Source organism: Macaca mulatta, chromosome 1, assembly GCF_049350105.2.
Source record: "Macaca mulatta isolate MMU2019108-1 chromosome 1, T2T-MMU8v2.0, whole genome shotgun sequence".
Lineage (NCBI taxonomy): Eukaryota > Metazoa > Chordata > Mammalia > Primates > Cercopithecidae > Macaca > Macaca mulatta.
This window is the reverse complement of record NC_133406.1, coordinates 162814596-162833347: the sequence shown is the minus strand read 5'-3', so window position 1 is coordinate 162833347 and position 18752 is coordinate 162814596. Positions and strand designations below refer to the sequence as shown.

Below are 18752 nucleotides of genomic sequence, written 5' to 3'. Positions count from 1 at the left end.
AGAACATATTCTCTCTATATATAAAGTTACATATAGATCTATCCAGATATAGACCTATCTAGATAGACCTGTATCTGTTTATTAAGGTCAGTGACTTTATCAGTTTATTGCTTAACCTGCTCTATCTATATTTCATATACAGATCTAGATACAGATCTATCTAGATAGACCTAGAGAGCTAGGTATGATCAATCCTACTGGAGTAATCAATAGATTGGAGTAATCAATCTATATATATAGATATCTATATAAATATATAGAGATATATATATATCTGAGAGCCAGGTATGATCAATCCTACTGGAGTAATCATTGATCCAAGGCACTTTCAGTGAGAGTTAAGAAATATTAAGTTTGTATACATGCATACTCACACACATACACACACACACACACACACACGTACACGTCCATATTTACTCAGTTATTATCACGAGTTCACAAAGATACCCATAACTCCAATCCAGTAACAATACAAGGTACAGTTTAGTTTTCTCCTTTTCCATATTTGAAACTTCCTCATCTGACAATGGGAAACTTGGCACTCATTACACTTATGACTTGATCATTTTCCCATATGGAACCAATCGCTCACTGCCACTACCACCACTATGCTATATCCTTGTAGCCACCAATGTCAGGCCAATATGGGCATTCCTTCTCATTCTGCCTGGGCTCTAACACTCTTGATTGGGCTCATGCCACTCACTATACAGAAGTTATCTTTACCCTGTGTGGTTATAAAACACCATCCTTGGCCACTGCTTTCCTCCCACCCACAATGTGGTAACCCTATCCCACTTCTAGATTTCCTGAAAGTCAGCAGTGGTCTTCTTGGCCTCAACTGCCCAGTCCTTTCGATAGTAATGTAACGCTCTCATTCCCTATATTCTGATTCTATTCAAAATACTTAGAATAGCTTCTATTAATCAAACCCTGACAGACACAGTCATTCGCCATTATTTAAGCATTGATAGAAAAAACTATTTTTAATATTCAACTAAAGTTTGCTTCCTTAGATTCAAGAAGTAAATGAAGCCCATGTAAAATAAATAAATCTATACCTATATCTTTTTTTATGTAAAATTTACTTTACTTTAGGCAAGGACACAAAAAAAGCCCTGAATCAATGAGGAAAAGCAGGTGTGCGTGTATGTCTACACATGTGCAGGAAAGGAATAATATGAAACATACTGGACATCTTATTTTGATCTGCTTAATATCTTCTCCCCTGCTTTTACTAAAAGAATTTTTTTTCTTGCAATATTACTCCTCCCCATAATAGTGTCTCAGTAGATTTATCAATGAACATGTCTCTCAAGTGATCCAGTTTTTCAAGTGTCTTAAATAGTTGGAGCTATGTTACTGACAGCAGCACTGCAGAAACTTCTTGCTACCTCGATAATTGCAAGGGTACTAGTCCTTGCCCATAAAACCTGGTTGTTCGTGCTTTTGATTTTATGACCACACTTTCTGTTGCTTACAATTAAGGGACACCTCATAATATGCTCAGTTTGTGAAAAATGGGTATATTTATAAGCTCAGGAGTCTCTCAAAAAAACAAAACAATAATATATCTCACAAAAGAATGAAAGTAGTACATGCAGTCTGGATAGACTACAGACAATACTAACTTAAGAAAACCTGTAATTTTCCATTTCAGTAAGATTTCTGCCAGTGCCAATACATTAAAAAAAAAAAAAAAAGTATTGTCAATCCATAAAAACAAAAACCCACAAAGGGGTCAAGCGCAGTGACTCATGCCTATAATCCCAACACTTCGTGGGGCCAATACAGTGGATCACATGAGGTCAGGAGTTCGAGACCAGCATGGCCAACCCGGCAAAACCCTGTCTCTACTAAAAATACAAAAATTAGCCAGGCGTGGTGGGGCACGCCAGTTGGGTTGGGAAGCTGAGGCAGAAGAATCGCTTGAACCTAGGAGACAGAGGTTGCTGTGAGCCGAGATTGCACCACTGCACTCCAGCCTGGGCGACAGAGCAAGATTTTGTCCCATACACACACACACAAAAAAAACACAAAGGGAGAACATAACTCAACAGAACTGTAGTGAACTGCCTGAGGTCATTCACCATTATGCACCTAGAACACTTGAAATCTATTACAACTCTTTCATCCAATCATTTTATTAATATCATATAGCTCTGATAATTGTCAGGTCTTCATCTTTATCCTAGATCAATTTAAAAAGCATCATTTTTTTACCCGGATAAAAATTTCCAGCTCAGTTTTTCTTCTTTTTTCAATTTTCTCCGCCTCAATTTGGCAAGTGTGACAAATGTACAGATGGTTAACAGCTGGTCCTCCACCATACCTAAAGCATGAAAAATTTAAGAATTAAAATTATGGCAATCTTAAGAAAGCTTATGTTCTAGGAAGTTTGTTTCTAACGTTTAAGTCAGTGGCCAAATACCCAGTAAAAATAAATTCTCTTAATAAAATTTTCAAAGTAATGTAAAAACCAAAAACTATATGAGGACTTGTTATTATGTTAAGTTCAGTGACTTCATCAGTTTATTGCTTAACTTGCTTTATCTATATTTCAACTTTCCCTTACTTCTGCTCCAAAATGTTAGAGTCAATAACAAAGTAAAAGAAGTGATTTCAAAAATTATCATACAACACATAAATGTTAAATTACACATCACAGTTATAGTCAAGTTTTCATCAAATGAAGGCCTCCCCTGGCCTCTCAATTAAGAAGCACTGAATGTATGAATTATTTTCAATATTTAATTAAAGAAAACATAATTAGTAAGAAATTAGTGGCGCAAAATGTTTTAAAATAAAGGTAGGAAGTTGCAAGATCAACCTGGCCAACATGGTGAAACCCCGTATCTACTAAAAATATAAAAATTAGCCAGGCGTGGAGACGTGCGCCTGTAATCCCACGTACTTAGGAGGCTGAGGCACAAGAATCACTTGAAACTGGGAGGCAGAGGTTGCAGTGAGCCGAGATCACACCACTGCACTCCAGACTGGGTGACAGAGTGAGACTCCATCTTAAAATTTTTAAATTTACATTGTTAAGGCCAGGCCCAGTGGTGCATGCCCGTAATCCCAGTATTTTGGGAGGCCGAGGTGGCCATATGGCTTGAGCCCAGGAGTTCAAGACCAGCCCGGGCACATGGCGAAACCCCATCTCTACAAAAAAAAAAAAAAACCCCAAAATTAGCCAGACATGGTGATGCATGCCTGTGATCCCAGTTACTCGGCCGGCTGAAGCGAGAGGACCACTTGAGCCTAGGAGGTAGAGGCTGCAGTGAGCCGAGATCATGCCACTCCACTCCAGCCTGGGTAACAGAGCAAGACCTTGTCTCAAAAAAAAGAAAAAAAAAATTTACAATTTAAGAGTAAGATACTCAATTGTGGGAGTATATACATATGTAAAATTTTAGTGTGGGGATATGCAAAATATTTTAAAGAAAGTACTTAAATTACCACAGCATACCTTTGCAGACAGATAATTAGAACAAAAAAATTAAAATTAATTATCCAGACTATGCCACAGTAGCTACAAAGTCTTCCTACTCACACTTTATAATGAATAAGTGAAGGAAAAAGAATAAACATAGAGCACAGGGAGCATCTGTGAAATAATCCAATCCCCTTTTAACCAGTTTAACTGACTTTCACAACACTGTATGGTCTGATTTAAAAAACAAACCTGCTATATAGGTTATCCCAAATGTTCTGAGGCAGCATCAAAACCAGGTCTTCAATATAACCAGCTTTTCTTGGAGGAACACCTAAAAAAAAAAAATTTAAACATATTTGTCTCATGCTTTTAATTATATTCCTTTCAAAGATTAAACTCATTTTTTTAACAATAACTAAATGACTGATCAATCCTCATTGTTTTTTTAAGTGGCAGGGTCTTGTTCTGTCACCCAGTCTAGAGAGTACAGTGGCATGATCATGGCTCACAGCAGCCTCAAAATTTCTGGGCTCAAGGGATCCTCCCACACCCGCCTCCTGAGTAGCTGGGACTAGAGGCATGCTTCAACACACCCAGCTAACTTTTTTATTTTTTTGTAGAAACAGGCTCTCATTATGTTGCCTAGGCTGGTCTCGAAATCACGAACTCAAATGATCCTCCTGCTTTGGCCTCCCAAAGTGCTGGGATTAGAGGCATGAGCCATTGTGTCTGGCCATTTTTGAGTCAAGGTCTCACTCTGTCACCCAGGCTGGAGTGCAGCAGCATGACCATGGCTCACTGCAACCTCAAACTCTAGGGCTCAAGGAGTCCTCCTGCCTCAGCCTCCTGAGACACTGGCATTACAGGTGTGAGCCACTGCACCCAGCTCAATCATTGTTCTTACATTCTCTCTCCCAAGAAAGGTAATTATAAAGCATTTTTGGTGATTGTGTTTTCTCAAGATGAACATACACCGTAAAATTTCTATGTCCAATACAGGTATCCCTATCCCTTTTGGTTTCACTACAAACATAATTACCATGAATATCCCATCTTCAACCCTGAAGTTTAATCAGCATCATACAAAGGTCCTATTTATTGTAGTAACAAACATTAACACAGTCAATCTCACAAGGGCCAAAGTTACATTTAATTATGAGGCTTTTTTTTGTTAAATCCCAGATACATTTCCATACTTGGGAAAAAAAAACAGCTATTCATTTAGACAATGGGGTTAAGAACCACCAATATAGCTAGCAGATAAAATCACCAGCACAGGAATGCCTCAAGTAGGAAAAATGATGTGTAATGGAGGAGCTCACTGTAATGTAAACAGCTGTTTTATGTATCTGACTCTACTATGAAATTAGAGCTTTCACAGAAGAAAAAGGATCTTTAGTGTCCTTAGGCACTAGCAAAAAGTTTAGAAAGCATGTACTCAGTAAATATATGTTCAATAAAGAAGCTAGAGATTATCTATAATTAAAAAGGACAGGTGAATTTCTCAAACCATTAAGTTTGAAAGCAGGTGGGGAAATAGGAAATAAGTGTGTGAGGAAAATTCTTGGCTCTCCTAATTTGCAAATTATTTTACAGCAAACTTCTACCACTGCTTTGCATTACAGGATTTCTTACCTCCATGAATACAAAGAAAGTCATTATTTGAAATAGGGCCAGGTTCGGCAAAGGTCTTAAATTTATTTAGCCACTGTCGAGAAATATAAAACTGAAGGAGGCTTGGTTCCATTATGTTCAACAAATTTGATATCCTTCTCCTCTCTTTTTGTGCCTCTTCACTGCTCTTCCTATTAACAACAATGATTAAATTCAATATGCATTTTACTACATTACTAGTAGATGGATTTTTCTTCCTATTAGATTCAGCACACATATTAACACTATTAGGTCTTGGGAATTTCAAGAGAAATATACTTTGTATTATCCACCAAATACATTATATACCCATAGGGATGACACTGTATCCTATCTACGGGTATCCACATAACTACTGGAACACAGTAAGCATTCAAATGTTTGTTAATAAGATCAAGCTAAATAATTAATCTGCTTCTGTTTCAGGAGCTAGCACCTTCTTTTATAAGATGCTAAAAAATACCAAATATTTTTATAGTAATACTTCCATTATTAGCTACTTTAGGAGAAAATTTGGTACTTAATTCAGACCATCAATGCCTAATTTTTAAATTACAACTTTTTTTTTTTTTTTGAGATGGAGTCTCAGTGTGTCGCCCAGGCTGGAGTGCAGTGACCAGATCTCAGCTCACTGCAAGCTCCGCCTCCCGGGTTTACACCATTCTCCTGCCTCAGCCTCCTGAGTAGCTGGGATTACAGGCGACTGCCACCATGCCTGGCTAAGTTTTGTATTTTCAGTAGAGACAGGGTTTCACCATCTTGGCCAGGCTGGTCTTGAACTCCTGACCTTGTGATCCACCCACCTCGGCCTCCCAAAGTGCTGTGATTACAGGCGTGAGCCACCACGCCCAGCCCTAAAATTAATCTTTCTAAAACAAAATAAATCCCTTTGCTCTTCAAGTAAATGATTTAGCATTTTCTGAACAAAGAATCATTCTACATATACAGCCTTTTACTGTATTTTACTGTAATGAAATAGGAGGAAAACAATTTCTAATCACTGATAAGCCCAAACTGTGAGATGTTCTTTCACATCTATAGCTATTTCCATTACCTATAGAAAAGAACATAAGCTTCTGCATTTTGTACAGTAGATTCTGAAACTTCAGTGACACTCTGATCATCAAATTCATACCAGAGATTATTTAGATTGTTTCGGCAGTAGGCTATATAGTGTCCACCTGAATTTGAGGGAAAAGAAATCATTACAGTAATACAAAAACAACACAAGAAAGGAAGATAAACATTTTATATTTCCAGTGCCTAGCACAGTAGCTGGAATATAGGAAGAACTATGCTTGTATTTTTTTTTCAATTTGCATGCTTGCCACCATTCCTTCATCACTTGATGACAGAACATGTAATTTTTTTTAAATTTTTTTATTTTTTTTTATTTTTTAAGAGACAGTCTTGCTCTGTTCCCCAAGCTGGAGTGCAGTGAAGGGATCACAGGTCACTGCAGCCTCAAATTTCTGGGCTCAAGCCATCCTCTTGCCTCAGCCTCCTGAGTAATTGGAACCACAGGTGCACATCCCCACAACCAGCGAATTTATTTTTATTTTTTTAGAGATGGGGTGTTGCCATGTTGTCCAGGCTGTTCTCAAACTCCTAGTCTCAAGTGATCCTTCTGCTCAGCCTACAAAGGTGCTGGGATTATAGACATGAGTCACCAACACCTGCCAGGGTCTGTCCCGCAGACCCTGACCCAGTGACAGATGAATAAAGTACACTGACACAGATATTCTGCTTTGCCAGTCCAGCTGAGCATCTGGGCCACTTACAGACTTCAAGAAGAGTGCTGTAAGCAGTTGCAACCAAAGCCTCAACCAGCCAGTGAGACTCGCATTTGTTCAGTACAGATTAACTGACAAAGCCTTGAGTCAGCACTACTAGAGGGTAAATGACATTGTAAACATTCCAAGTGGAAAGCAATTAAGCACCCAGTAAAGCAAAGGTTAGTCTTAGGACCACATGGGTAAACAAGCTAGTTAGATAAACTCCCCATATTCCTTTGTTTCTACTCTAATTTATTTAACTAAGGGGACAAGGCTGCCTTCAGCCAAGTACTATACGTAAAAACTCCCAGCCCTCCAGAAGGGTTTGTGTATATTTTCTATAACTACAATTTTTCCCACCAGCCTGACTGAACCCCCACAAACACCTAGTTATTAGAAAACATTATCTTTTTTTTTTTTTTGAGACAGAGCTTCACTCTTGTTGCCCAGGCTGGAGTGCAATGGTGCAATCTCGGCTCATTGCAACCTCTACCTTCGGGGTTCAAGCTATTCTCCTACCTCAGCCTCCCGACTAGCTGAGATTACAGGCACCCACCACCATGCCCAGCTAATTTTTTGTATTTTTAGTAGAGACAGAGTTTCATCATGTTGACCAGGCTGGTCACGAACTCCTGACCTCAGATGATCCACCTGCCTCGGCCTCTCAAAGTGCGGGATTATAGGTGTGAGCCACCACACCCAGTTAGAACACATAATCTTAAAAAAACCCAGTAAAAAATCATGTTAGGGCCAGGCGTGGTGGCTCACACCTGTAATCCCAGCACTTTGGGAGGCCGAGGCAGGGGATCATGAGGTCAAGAAATCGAGACCATCCTGGCTAACACGGTGAAACCCTGTCTCCACTAAAAATACAAAAAATTAGCCGCGTGTGGTAGCAGGCGCCTGTAGTCCCAGCTACTTGGGAGTCTGAAGCAGGAGAATGGTGTGAACACGGGAGGTGGAGGTTGCAGTGAGCCAAGTATGTGCCACTGCACTCCAGCCTGGCAACAGAGCAAGACTCCGTCTCAAAAAAAAAAAAAAACAAAACAAATCATGTTAATGCCTTATTATTTAACTGTATACAATTTTCAATATTGGAAACATCATAGTAAAAATATTTAATTTCATAAAATTGACATGTTTTTAACAATTAGCAGTAACATCTGTTTTTAATGTTTTTTTCTTTTAGATATTCAGATATTATTTAAAAGATCAATTAGGATGTTTAACTTTTTTTTTTTTTTTGTAGAGATGGGGTTTCACAATGTTGCCCAGGCTGGTCTGAAACTCCTGGCTTTAAGTGATTCTCTCACCTCCATCTCCCAAAAGGCTGGTATTACAGGTATGAGCCACCATCCCTAGGCTTATTTTAATTTTTTTTTTTAATCTAGGAACATCTGTTAAACCTATATACTTACTACTTGCAGTTCCATGATGGCAAATGACTGACAGAAGATCATAAGTCACAATTTGAGCTGGACTATCCTTAGCAAGAAATGGCTGAAGATCCAAGCCTTCCAGTGGAAATGAAACATGGGTACTGATTTTGGTGGAAAACATTAGTTCATGTCTGAATCTTTTAAGGTGGATGCATAAAATCTAAAAGAATAAAATTCAAAACTAATTTGTCAATACAGAAAACAAAAAGCATTATAATAGGTAAAACTTAGTAATACTTTTATTCAACAAGCAAGAAACTGAGGTGTTCAATCAAAATACAATTATAAAGTTATTTACATTTTTATTTAGTTTTAAATGCTAAAGGAGTCTATTCAATATATACTGAAGTGTCAAGGTTAAGTATTAATCTGCAATTATAACCTGCTTCCAGAGATGTTAAAAATATGGAAATGGTGAAACAAGGTACTTTCTAAGTTCACTGCTATTTGTTTTTCTAATTTTACACTTTAGACCTGGCAAGATCCTGCGAGTATGATTACACTTTGTTCAACATAGCACACTGTTAAAGGACACTTACGGTATTTAACTTAATATTTTAAAAATGAATAATCTTAAAAAGGCACGCACAGCAACCATTCAATTCTTTAACCAAGCAAAGAGAATTTATTACTACATTTTGTTACATTAATACTCTATGTTCCTACCACATAATACAAGTTGAGCTAAAATAATGTCCATACCTCAGGAAACTTTTGTACTTTACAAAACTTTACTCCATTTCTCAACCTAAGGGGAGAAAAGAGAAAATCAATTAGTCTACAAAAAAACTTAGTATATTTAAATTTGCAGCAAAAATCTTTTAGAAAATGCAGAGATCCAGCCAGGCCAACATGGTGAAATCCCGTCTCTACTAAAAATACAAAATTAGCCAGGCATGGTGGCACATGCCTGCAGTCCCAGATACTCAGGAGGCGGAGGTAGGAGAATCACTTGAACCCAGGAGGCGAAGTTTGCAGAGAGCTGAGATCGCACCATTGTACCCCAGCCTGGGCTGGAGTGAGACCCTGTCTGAAAAAAAAAAAAAAAACAGAACAAGAAAAGAAAGAAACGGAAGGGGAAGGGGAAGGGAAAGGGGAAGGAGAAGGGGAAGGGGAAGGCAAGGCAAGGCAAGGCAAGGCAAGGCAAGGCAAGGCAGAGACAAAAGATATCAGACTAGAAATACTTGCCACTGAATTATGTTACATGTATACATTAAATATCTTAATCAAAACACTGGAGTCCCTTATTGTAAAAAATAATTTAAACTGGCCGGGTGCGGCGGCTCACGCCTGTAATCTCAGCACTTTGGGAGGCCAAGGCGGGCAGATCATAAGGTCAGGAGATTGAGACCATCCTGGTCAACACGGTGAAACCCCATGTCTACTAAAATACAAAACATTAGCCGGGCATGGTGGCACGTGCCTGTAGTCCCAGCTACTGAGGTGGTCGAGGCGGAGGCTGCAGTGAGCCAATATCGTGCCACTGCACTCCAGCCTGGTGACAGAGCAAGACTCCATCTCAAAAAATAATAATAGTAATTTAAACCAAGGTATCAGTAATCAAAAATTTAGAAAGTTATAAAACTCTTTGGCGAAAATTGTTTTAACAAATGTGCTACTGTCTATGGTGTGGCTATGCCTTTAAAATATCTAGATATTAAGTAAAACCAGATAAAGCAAAATCTCAGTTTTATAAAATGTGTAGTTCAAGTTAATATATCAAAATCTTAGCCAGGCACCATGCCTCATGCCTATAATCCCAGCATTTTGGGAGGCCGAGGTGGGCAGATCACCTGAGGTCAGGAGTTCAAGACCAGCCTGACCAATATGGCAAAACCCCATCTCTACTAAAAATACAAAAATTAGCTGGGTGTGATGGCGAACACCTGTAATCCCAGCTACTCAAGAGGTTCAGGCAGGGAAAATTGCTTGAACCCAGAAGGCAGAGGTTGCAGTGAGCTGAGATTACACCACTGCACTCCAGCCTGGGTGACAGAGCAAGGCTCCTTCTCAAAAAAAAAAAAAAAAAAAAAGTCTTGGCCGGGCACAGTGGCTCATGCTTGTAATTTCAGCATTTTGAGAAGCCAATGTTGGCAAATCGTTGTGAGCCAAGGACTTTGCGACCAGCCTGTGCAACATAAACCCCATCTCTACAAAAAATACAAATTAGCCAGGCATGGTGCATGCATCTGTAGTCCCAGCTACTTCAGAGGCTGAGGCAGGAGGATCACTTGTGACCAGGAAGCTGAGGCTGCAAAGAGCTGTTATCATGCTAGTGAACCTTCAGCCTTGGTGATAGAATGAGACTATGTCTCAAACGGAAAAAAAAAAAAAACTTTATTCTTACATGTGGTAAAAAGATAAAGGACGGTTATTATTAATAATCAAAATTAATACACATTCGACAGATCTCTACTTTGAATTTGGAGGTAGATGCAAGGTTCTTTTCCATCTTCCCTGTTATCTTTTTCCTAGTATGCTTTACTTTACAAGAAACAATCCCTTTCCAAGCCAACTCCCTTAACAGCAGGCAGCTAGGGCTTCAAGAACAAAGTGATAAAATGTCTCCAAAAGTAGAAGTCAGCTTTCTCATCTTTATCAACCAAATAGTATACCATTCCTTTCTGTCATGTCATGATCAGTTTCAGATCAATGTTTCCTTGAGGTTACTGCCAAGAAGTAGAAGTCTGTATTATCCCAGATCTTATTAGCAGGCCGTTGCATGTCTATTATAGAGATTGAGAAGAAATTTCCAGTTCACTCTGCCTCACAAATAGTTGCTTTTCGCCAAGTCTTCCAACACTTTTTTCTGACTTACCACTAAGAAGCATTGAAAGTCTAAATTGATTACAAGATAGAAAAAGGCAGCTGGTAGTAGATGTAAACAAAATCAGACTTTAGTTCTCTTTTTTGTCTGCCACTGTAACAGCAGATAACATTGAAGTTGGTATAACCTTTAGGAATTTTATGTAGATCTGAAACTTTGTACCTTTTACTTCCTGAATCTAGCCTGTTAAAATCGTAATTCAGAAGAAAATATTGCCTTACTTAGGAAAACGTTTTATGCAAAATCACGTACAGATTTCATCCCTCAAAATATACTCTCTCACATCTTAGATAAGCCTATTAAATCTGTCAAATTTTTACCTTACATTTGTTTCACAAAACAGCTAATCTCTATTATTACTAGCATAAAGCTTTCTGGCCTATATTTTTCTAAATACAGTGCAAATTTAACTCCACATACCCAATTCTAAAAACCAAGAAAAATACACAACATGAAATTAAAAGCACTGTCAATGTCACTTACTTTTTGCATTTTTCACAACTGTACATATTGTCACCTGCAAATAAAACAGATGTGGCATTGGTTTCAAATTAACAGCAAATTGCTTATTATGGTCCTATAATTCTTTGATTTTGCCCCATGCTGACCTCCCACCACAGTAAAACAAGGTTCCCTTTTTTCAGTCTATGCTCATGAATCAGGTTACTGTTTACCTTCCCCTCCCTTAACTCCTGCCAACATTGAAGACCTACCTCAAATAGTATCTTTTTCATTTATTCATTGAACAAAACTTACTGAGTGCCTGTCATATGTCAAAGCAAGGTACTAGATACACAAAAATAGTGAATGACCTTAAATGATATGGAGTAGTTCACAATTACAGACACATAAATAAGTCCATTATTTTGATTGAGTTTGCCCTTCTATGGATCTCAGAACAGCTTTAAAACATTTCACTGCCGGGCGCAGTGGCTCACGCCTGTAATCCCAGCACTTTGGGAGGTCGAGATGGGTGGATCACAAGGTCAGGAGATTGAGACCATCCTGGTGAACATTGTGAAACCCCGTCTCTACTAAAAATACAAAAAAATTAGCCGGGCGTGGTGGCGGGCACCTGTAGTTCCAGCTACTCAGGAGGCTGAGGCAGGAAAATGGCATGAACCTAGGGGGGTGGAGCTTGCAGTAAGCGGAGATTGTGCCACTTCACTCACTCCAGCCTGGGCAACAGAGCGAGATTCCGTCTCAAAAAAAAAAAAAAAATTTCACCTATCATTTGTCTTATACTGCAGGAATTCACATGAATTACTTAAGGATGTGATTTTTCTTGTTATATTTATATCATCAAGGTGGACACTAACCTAATGCCAATATGTGAAATTACTATTAAGCTGTCTTAAAACTTAGCTTTCATGAATACATTTTATTATTTAGTCCCACTTGTATTTTAGATTCACCTACAACAATTTAGCCATAGATATTACTGTATTTCTTACCTTTTAGTTCATCTCTGGCAAAGAAGGCAGCAAGACAATCTTGCAAGGTTACTACTGGACCCCAAAACCAGCTAGGGACACATGAGACAACAAACCTGAAACATCATTGATAGAAAAAAAAGGAAGTGTTCTGCCAGTACAGCAGAAACAGCAGTTTTAACAATCATGTAATACAAAGAAAATAAATGCATACCTCTTCACATATTCCATGAAAAAAGCTATCCACCCTTGTGGAGCATATGCTTCGCCACATGATCCTGCTTTGACTATAGAAGTTGGATGACTTGATGAATGCAGCTTAGCAAGGTCTTCCTTGCCAGGAATTGGCAAGGACAGATCTTGAAAGGTCTCGAGGGTTACAGACACCTAAAATTGTTTCGTGTTTTAAAAATGGGATGAACATAATGCAGCAAAACATTTACAAGGTTAGATTTTAGACTCTAAAGATCAAAGCATGTTTAAACACGAAAAACAAAAAAAACACACACACAAATTGAACAGCTTTAATAGTCAAAATAGAAAAAAAAAAAAAAAAAAAAAAAACAACACTTGCTCTGTATCAGGTATCTTCACATAAGCCCTGTGCAGTAGCTATTAGCATCCCCATTACAATCACAGATGTTGCAGCATTAAACACCCCAAATCCAGCCACTGCATCTTGAGGTCCAAACTCTTAAGCACTATTGTATTTATTTTTGAAAACTGACCTTGATGGTAGTTTTAAAATGTTTTTTTTAAAAAGCCTGAGGCAAAACTTGGCATCTAATTTTAAATAGCTAAAACTATGTCTGATAATTTCACTTAAATATTTAGTACCAAAATAACCTACATTAAAACGATCCTATTGAAAGTTCTTAGATCTGACTTGAGATTCCAACACAATAATTGAAATCTTTTTTGTTTTTGAGATGTTATTTCACATTCATCATTGCACTAAAGTAAAACTGTACTTAAGAAAAGCTCAAAGAAACTTTGAAGGATTGAAGTGTTATTTAAAAATTCATGATTTTAATTTATGCCTTGGTTATTGTCTATGAATTTGATACTACCTTTAGTATCTGAGTACCAACCTAAACATGGAAAAATATTTACAAACCATATTATAACCAAATATAAAAGATACATTCACAGCTTTGTACCTGTGAATATCAACAAATTCCCAGTACACAAATTTCATCAGCCTGGGAGAATATGCAGGTGTTACTAATTCTTGTTGCTGAGCAACTTCTCGCCTTTATATGTAACCAAAATAGATGGCGAAGGATAATATGTGCCTGTCCAATGATGGGTCACTATCCTTTAAACAGGATGCTGCTACTTCCAAAAAAGTAAATTCTACACCTAGAATCAATTTGTATTGATGTAAACACAATAAATGCATGTATGATCATCAATAGCAAAGAGAAGGAATTAAACTTTTCACATCATCTTGTCATATTTTTAAAGAGCATTTGACAGGAATTTTCTGTGTATTCTAATACCCTCATACTCACCCTGTCACAAGTCAGACACTGCACTGAACTAATGATTGTTCCATCAAATATGTCTGAAATAACACTTCTATATTTCTTGTGCTGTTTTTTTCTCTTTGGAGATGCAGACTGAGCTAGGATTGAAAAACATTAAAAAAAAAAATCAAAGCAGCTCTTCACATTTTTCTCTGGAATCTTTTTTTGTCTTGTCAATCTTACTTGTATATGATCTCTAGAATCCTTAAACTGTAAAACTTACTGTGTTGATAAGGAAATTTTCAAAATACTCTTCAAAAGAGCATAAGCATTAAAAAAAGAAAAGAAACTAAGCAGACAAGGCTTAAGATGTTTGTTGTTGTTATTGTTTTGTTTTGAGACGGAGTCTCGCCTTGTCACCCATGCTGGAGTACAGTGGCACAATCTCGGCTCACTGCAAGCTCCGCCTCCCGGGTTCACGCCATTCTCCTGCCTCAGCCTCCCAAGTAGCTGGGACTACAGGTGCCTGCCACCACGCCCAGCTAAGTTTTTGTATTTTCAGTAGAGACAGGGTTTCACCATGTTAGCCAGGATGGTCTTGATCTCCTGACCTCATGATCTGCCTGCCTTGGCCTCCCAAAGTGCTGGGATTACAGGTGTGAGCCACCGCGCCTGGCCTGTTGTTTTTTTAAAAGTATGATCGTTGGCCACCATAAATGTAAGAAAGGGAACAAATTCATATAAGAAAAGGAACAAATTCTAAATTAGCACAATATTCATCACTGGGATGTTATTTAAATGTTCTACAAGTCAAAAGAAGAGGCAAAGAGGTTAGAAAGTGAGGGAAAGATGATGAAAGTCATCATCAGGCTGAAGATGAAATAGAAGGGGTTCAGTCTCCCTATCCTGATTTCAGAGCAATTCTGTTTTCACTTATTTGTTTTGGTTTCCAAGCAAGGCTTTATTTGAAGAAAAGATTCCATTATTTAAAGTTTTTAAGAGTTCTTTATATATTTCTGGATACATGTCCTTTGCTAGCTGTATGATTTATAAATATATCCAACCTTATCTTCCCATTCTCTGAATGTCCTTTGTCAACAAAAATTTTTAATTTTTTTCTTTAATGGATCATGCTTCTAACGTCTTTAAGAACCCTTTGTCTAACTCAAGGCCACGAAGACTTTCTCCTATGTTTTCTTCTAAGAAAACATAATACTGGAACTCTCATATATACCTGGAAGGAATACTAAATGGTAGACACTCTGGTAAAAAGTCTGGCAGTTTAATACAACTATAAGCATTAAACAAACATAAAACCCAGTAACCCCACTTCTAGGTATTTGTCCTAGGCAAATGAAAACATGTTCTTACAAAAACCTGTACATAAATTTTAGACCAACATTATTCATAATTGCCAAAAATTGGAAACAATTCAAAAGTCCACCAATGAGTAAGTAAATAAATAGTGGTATACCCATAAAAAATGAAATACTAGGCCAGGCACGGTAGCTCACGCCTGTAATCCCAGCACTTTGGGAGGCAGAGCCGGGCAGATCACGAGGTCAGGGGTTCGAGACCAGCATGGTCCATCTCTACTAAAAACACAAAAAATTAGCCAGGTATGGTGGCGCACACCTGTAGTCTCAGCTACTTGGGAGGCTGAGGCAGGAGAATTGCTTGAACCTGGCAGGCGGAGACTGCAGTGAGCAAAGGTTGCACCACTCCACTCTAGCCTGGGCGACAGTGAGACTCCGTCTCAAAACAAAACAAAACAAAACAAAAAGAAATATTACTTGGTAATAAAAGGAACAAACTATTCAGACATGCAGTAACATGACTGAATCTCAAATGCATTATCCTGAGAGGCAAACCTGTTTCAAAAGACTACATATAAAAAGATTTTAGAAAATCAAAAGACTACATACTATATGATTCCATTTATATGACATTCTAGGAAAAGGCAAAACAATAAGAAAAGAGAATCAAGGATGCCAGAACATAGGAGTAGAGAGATGATCTGATTACGAAGTAGTACTATGCAGGAATTCTTTGTGGTGTTAGAACTGTTCTGTATTTCGTTTGTGGTGGAGTAACAAGAATCTATGCTGCAGGTGTTAAAATTCATACAGCTCTACACAAGAAAAAGTGAATTCAACTGTATGTAAAATTTTAAAAACAGAGTACCAACACACAAAATTTGTAATCATGTCTATGTAAAATTACGCTATCAATTTTAAAAGATCAAATCGTATTTCATAATTAACACTTTAAATTATCAAGAATCAAAACCATCATTTTAAACTAAGACCCAAAGCAAAAGAGACTGAATAAGAGAAACTTTTTACCTTTTTTGTGTGGTGGTGCCAATCCTGGCCATAAATTGCCTGATTTAGGAGGGCTTGCTGATAAACGTGGATTAACACCTTCATTTGACGGAAGGATTTGTGGTGTAGACAGGTCATTCGAATGGACATCAGTGATATATTCTGTAAGATTTAAAATTTGTATTATTACCCTAAATAGGAAAATTATTCTAACTGTCCAGTAATGTTAATTTAAAGGTTTCTTAATTTGATACTTTGAACACAATTCATACTAACAAATGTCAAGTTAAATACTTAACAAAGTGCTCACTAAGAAAAATAACAGTAACCTTCTACCCAGAAATCCAACTAATTTTTGTTTTTTTATTTATTTTGAGACACAGTCTCCCTCTGTCCCCCAGGCTGGAGTGCAGAGGTGCGATCTCAGCTCACTGTAACCTCCACCTCCCAGATTTAAGCAATTCTCCTGCCTCAGCCTCCCAAGTAGCTGAGATTACAGGCATGTGCCACCAGGCCCGGCTCATTTTTGTATTTTTAGTAGAGATGGGGTTTCACCACGTTGGCTAGGTTGGTCTCAAACTCCTGGCCTCAAGTGATCCACCCACTTTGGCCTCCCAAAGTGTTTGGATTATAGATGTGAACCACCATGCCCGACCCCAACTAATCTTCATAACATACTACTATTACAGGCAGTTTAGGAAGTGAGCAGTGGAAATACAAAGCCAAAGAGGATCTTGTTTGTCCAAATATAGCATTAAAAAAAAAAAAGAGGCTAGGCTGGGTGGCTAACGCCTATAATCCCAACACTGGGAGGCCAAGATGGGAAGACTGCTTGAGCCCAGGAGTTCAAGACCAAACTGGGCAACATCATGAGACCCCCCACCTCTACAAAAAAAATCTAAAAATTAGCTGGGCATGGTGGTGTACGCCTGTAGTCCCGGCTACTCAAGAGGCTGAGGTGCAAGGATCACTTGAGCCCAGGAGGTTGAGGCTGTGGTGAGATGTGATCATGCCACTGCACTCCAGCCTGGGTGACAGAATGAGACCCTGTTTCAGATGGAAAAAAAAAAAAAAAGATATTCAGGACAGTTTTTTAGAAGTTCAAAACCATGTGAAAGAAAAACAGATTATTCTCCCAAACTAACATAATAATCAAAATAAAGAAATGTAGGTATAAAGTAATCATAAATTATTTTGTTCTTACTGTAATAAAAGAAAAAACACACCACTTCATCAGGAAATACTTTTTTTAGAATTATAAGATGAATCAAGAAAATATAAGAGCTATCTTAATTGTTTGCTTTGGATTCCTAGTGCCTAACATATTCCAGGGCAAGGGAATGTGCTCAGTAACTATTTGAGTGAAGAAAAGAGAATTGTTCATAAGAGATCTTGAAAGGGGATGTACTCAGAAATTTTTCCAGATAATGCAAAATCGTTTTTCACACAGGCATTTCTCAATTTTTCAACCATGACTAAATGAGACTGCATAATATTGGGAGTGAAAAAACAACTCACTCTAGGACTTTCTGAAGGGAATAAAGTTAATGAGATTTAGATTGGGAGTTGGCAATTTTTTCCTCTAACGGACCAGAGAGTAAGTATTTTAGGTTTGTGTGCCTTACAGACTTCACCAGATTTTTTTCATTAAGCCCTTAAAACACCTAAAAGCTCAGACTCCTGACTTAGGTTATCCCCTAATTACTATATATAAGAACAAACCGGCCGGGCGCGGTGGCTCAAGCCTGTAATCCCAGCACTTTGGGAGGCCGAGATGGGCGGATCACGAGGTCAGGAGATCGAGACCATCCTGGCTAACACGGTGAAACCCCGTCTCTACTAAGAAATACAAAAAATAGCCGGGCGAGGTGGCAGCGCCTGTAGTCCCAGCTACTCGGGAGGCTGAGGCCAGAGAATGGCGTGAACCCGGGAGGCGGAGCTTGCAGTGAGCTGAGATCCGGCCACTGCACTCTAGCCTGGGCTACAGAGCGAGACTCCGTCTCAAAAAAAAAAAAAAAAAAAAGAACAAACCTGTTACAGAGCAATAAAAGATGAGTATGTCCCTAATCAGGCTTAACTGGGCTTTTGACAAGAAAATCCTGGACAGCAGTCAAAGCTAAGTCTTTCAATACTGAAAACTGACATATTTATTCACTCCCAATTTCTACACAAGATCAGTATAATTAAGGAGCCTAACACTCTTAAGTCTTCCTGACTAGAAAGCATCTGTGCACTTTATACAAGTGAACCACAAATCTTCCTATAGTTAAGAATATTTCTCAAGAAGAAATTTTGGATTCATTCAAATACCTAAATAAATTGTTTAGTTACTCTCACTCTTCAGTAATCACAGAAAAAAAACTTTTTTACATTACATGCCTGCCACTTATTTT

General features: G+C 38.2%; 1 protein-coding gene across 2 annotated transcripts in view; it reads right to left on the bottom strand.

Moving 5' to 3' along the window:
• USP33 (ubiquitin specific peptidase 33) overlaps nt 1-18752 on the bottom strand; it is a 69556-nt gene that overhangs the window by 13605 nt on the left and 37199 nt on the right. The window contains exons 11-21 of one of the 2 annotated variants that reach the window (XM_015143009.3): nt 16381-16521; nt 14081-14193; nt 12781-12953; nt 12588-12682; nt 11617-11650; nt 9009-9054; nt 8286-8466; nt 6147-6273; nt 5075-5244; nt 3689-3770; nt 2227-2335 (exon numbers count right to left, since the gene is read on the bottom strand). In XM_015143009.3, coding sequence (XP_014998495.1) covers nt 2227-2335; nt 3689-3770; nt 5075-5244; nt 6147-6273; nt 8286-8466; nt 9009-9054; nt 11617-11650; nt 12588-12682; nt 12781-12953; nt 14081-14193; nt 16381-16521 — 1271 coding nt within the window. The remainder of the gene's footprint in view (nt 1-2226; nt 2336-3688; nt 3771-5074; nt 5245-6146; nt 6274-8285; nt 8467-9008; nt 9055-11616; nt 11651-12587; nt 12683-12780; nt 12954-14080; nt 14194-16380; nt 16522-18752) is intronic. The other variant, XM_015143013.3, reaches the window with a different exon arrangement.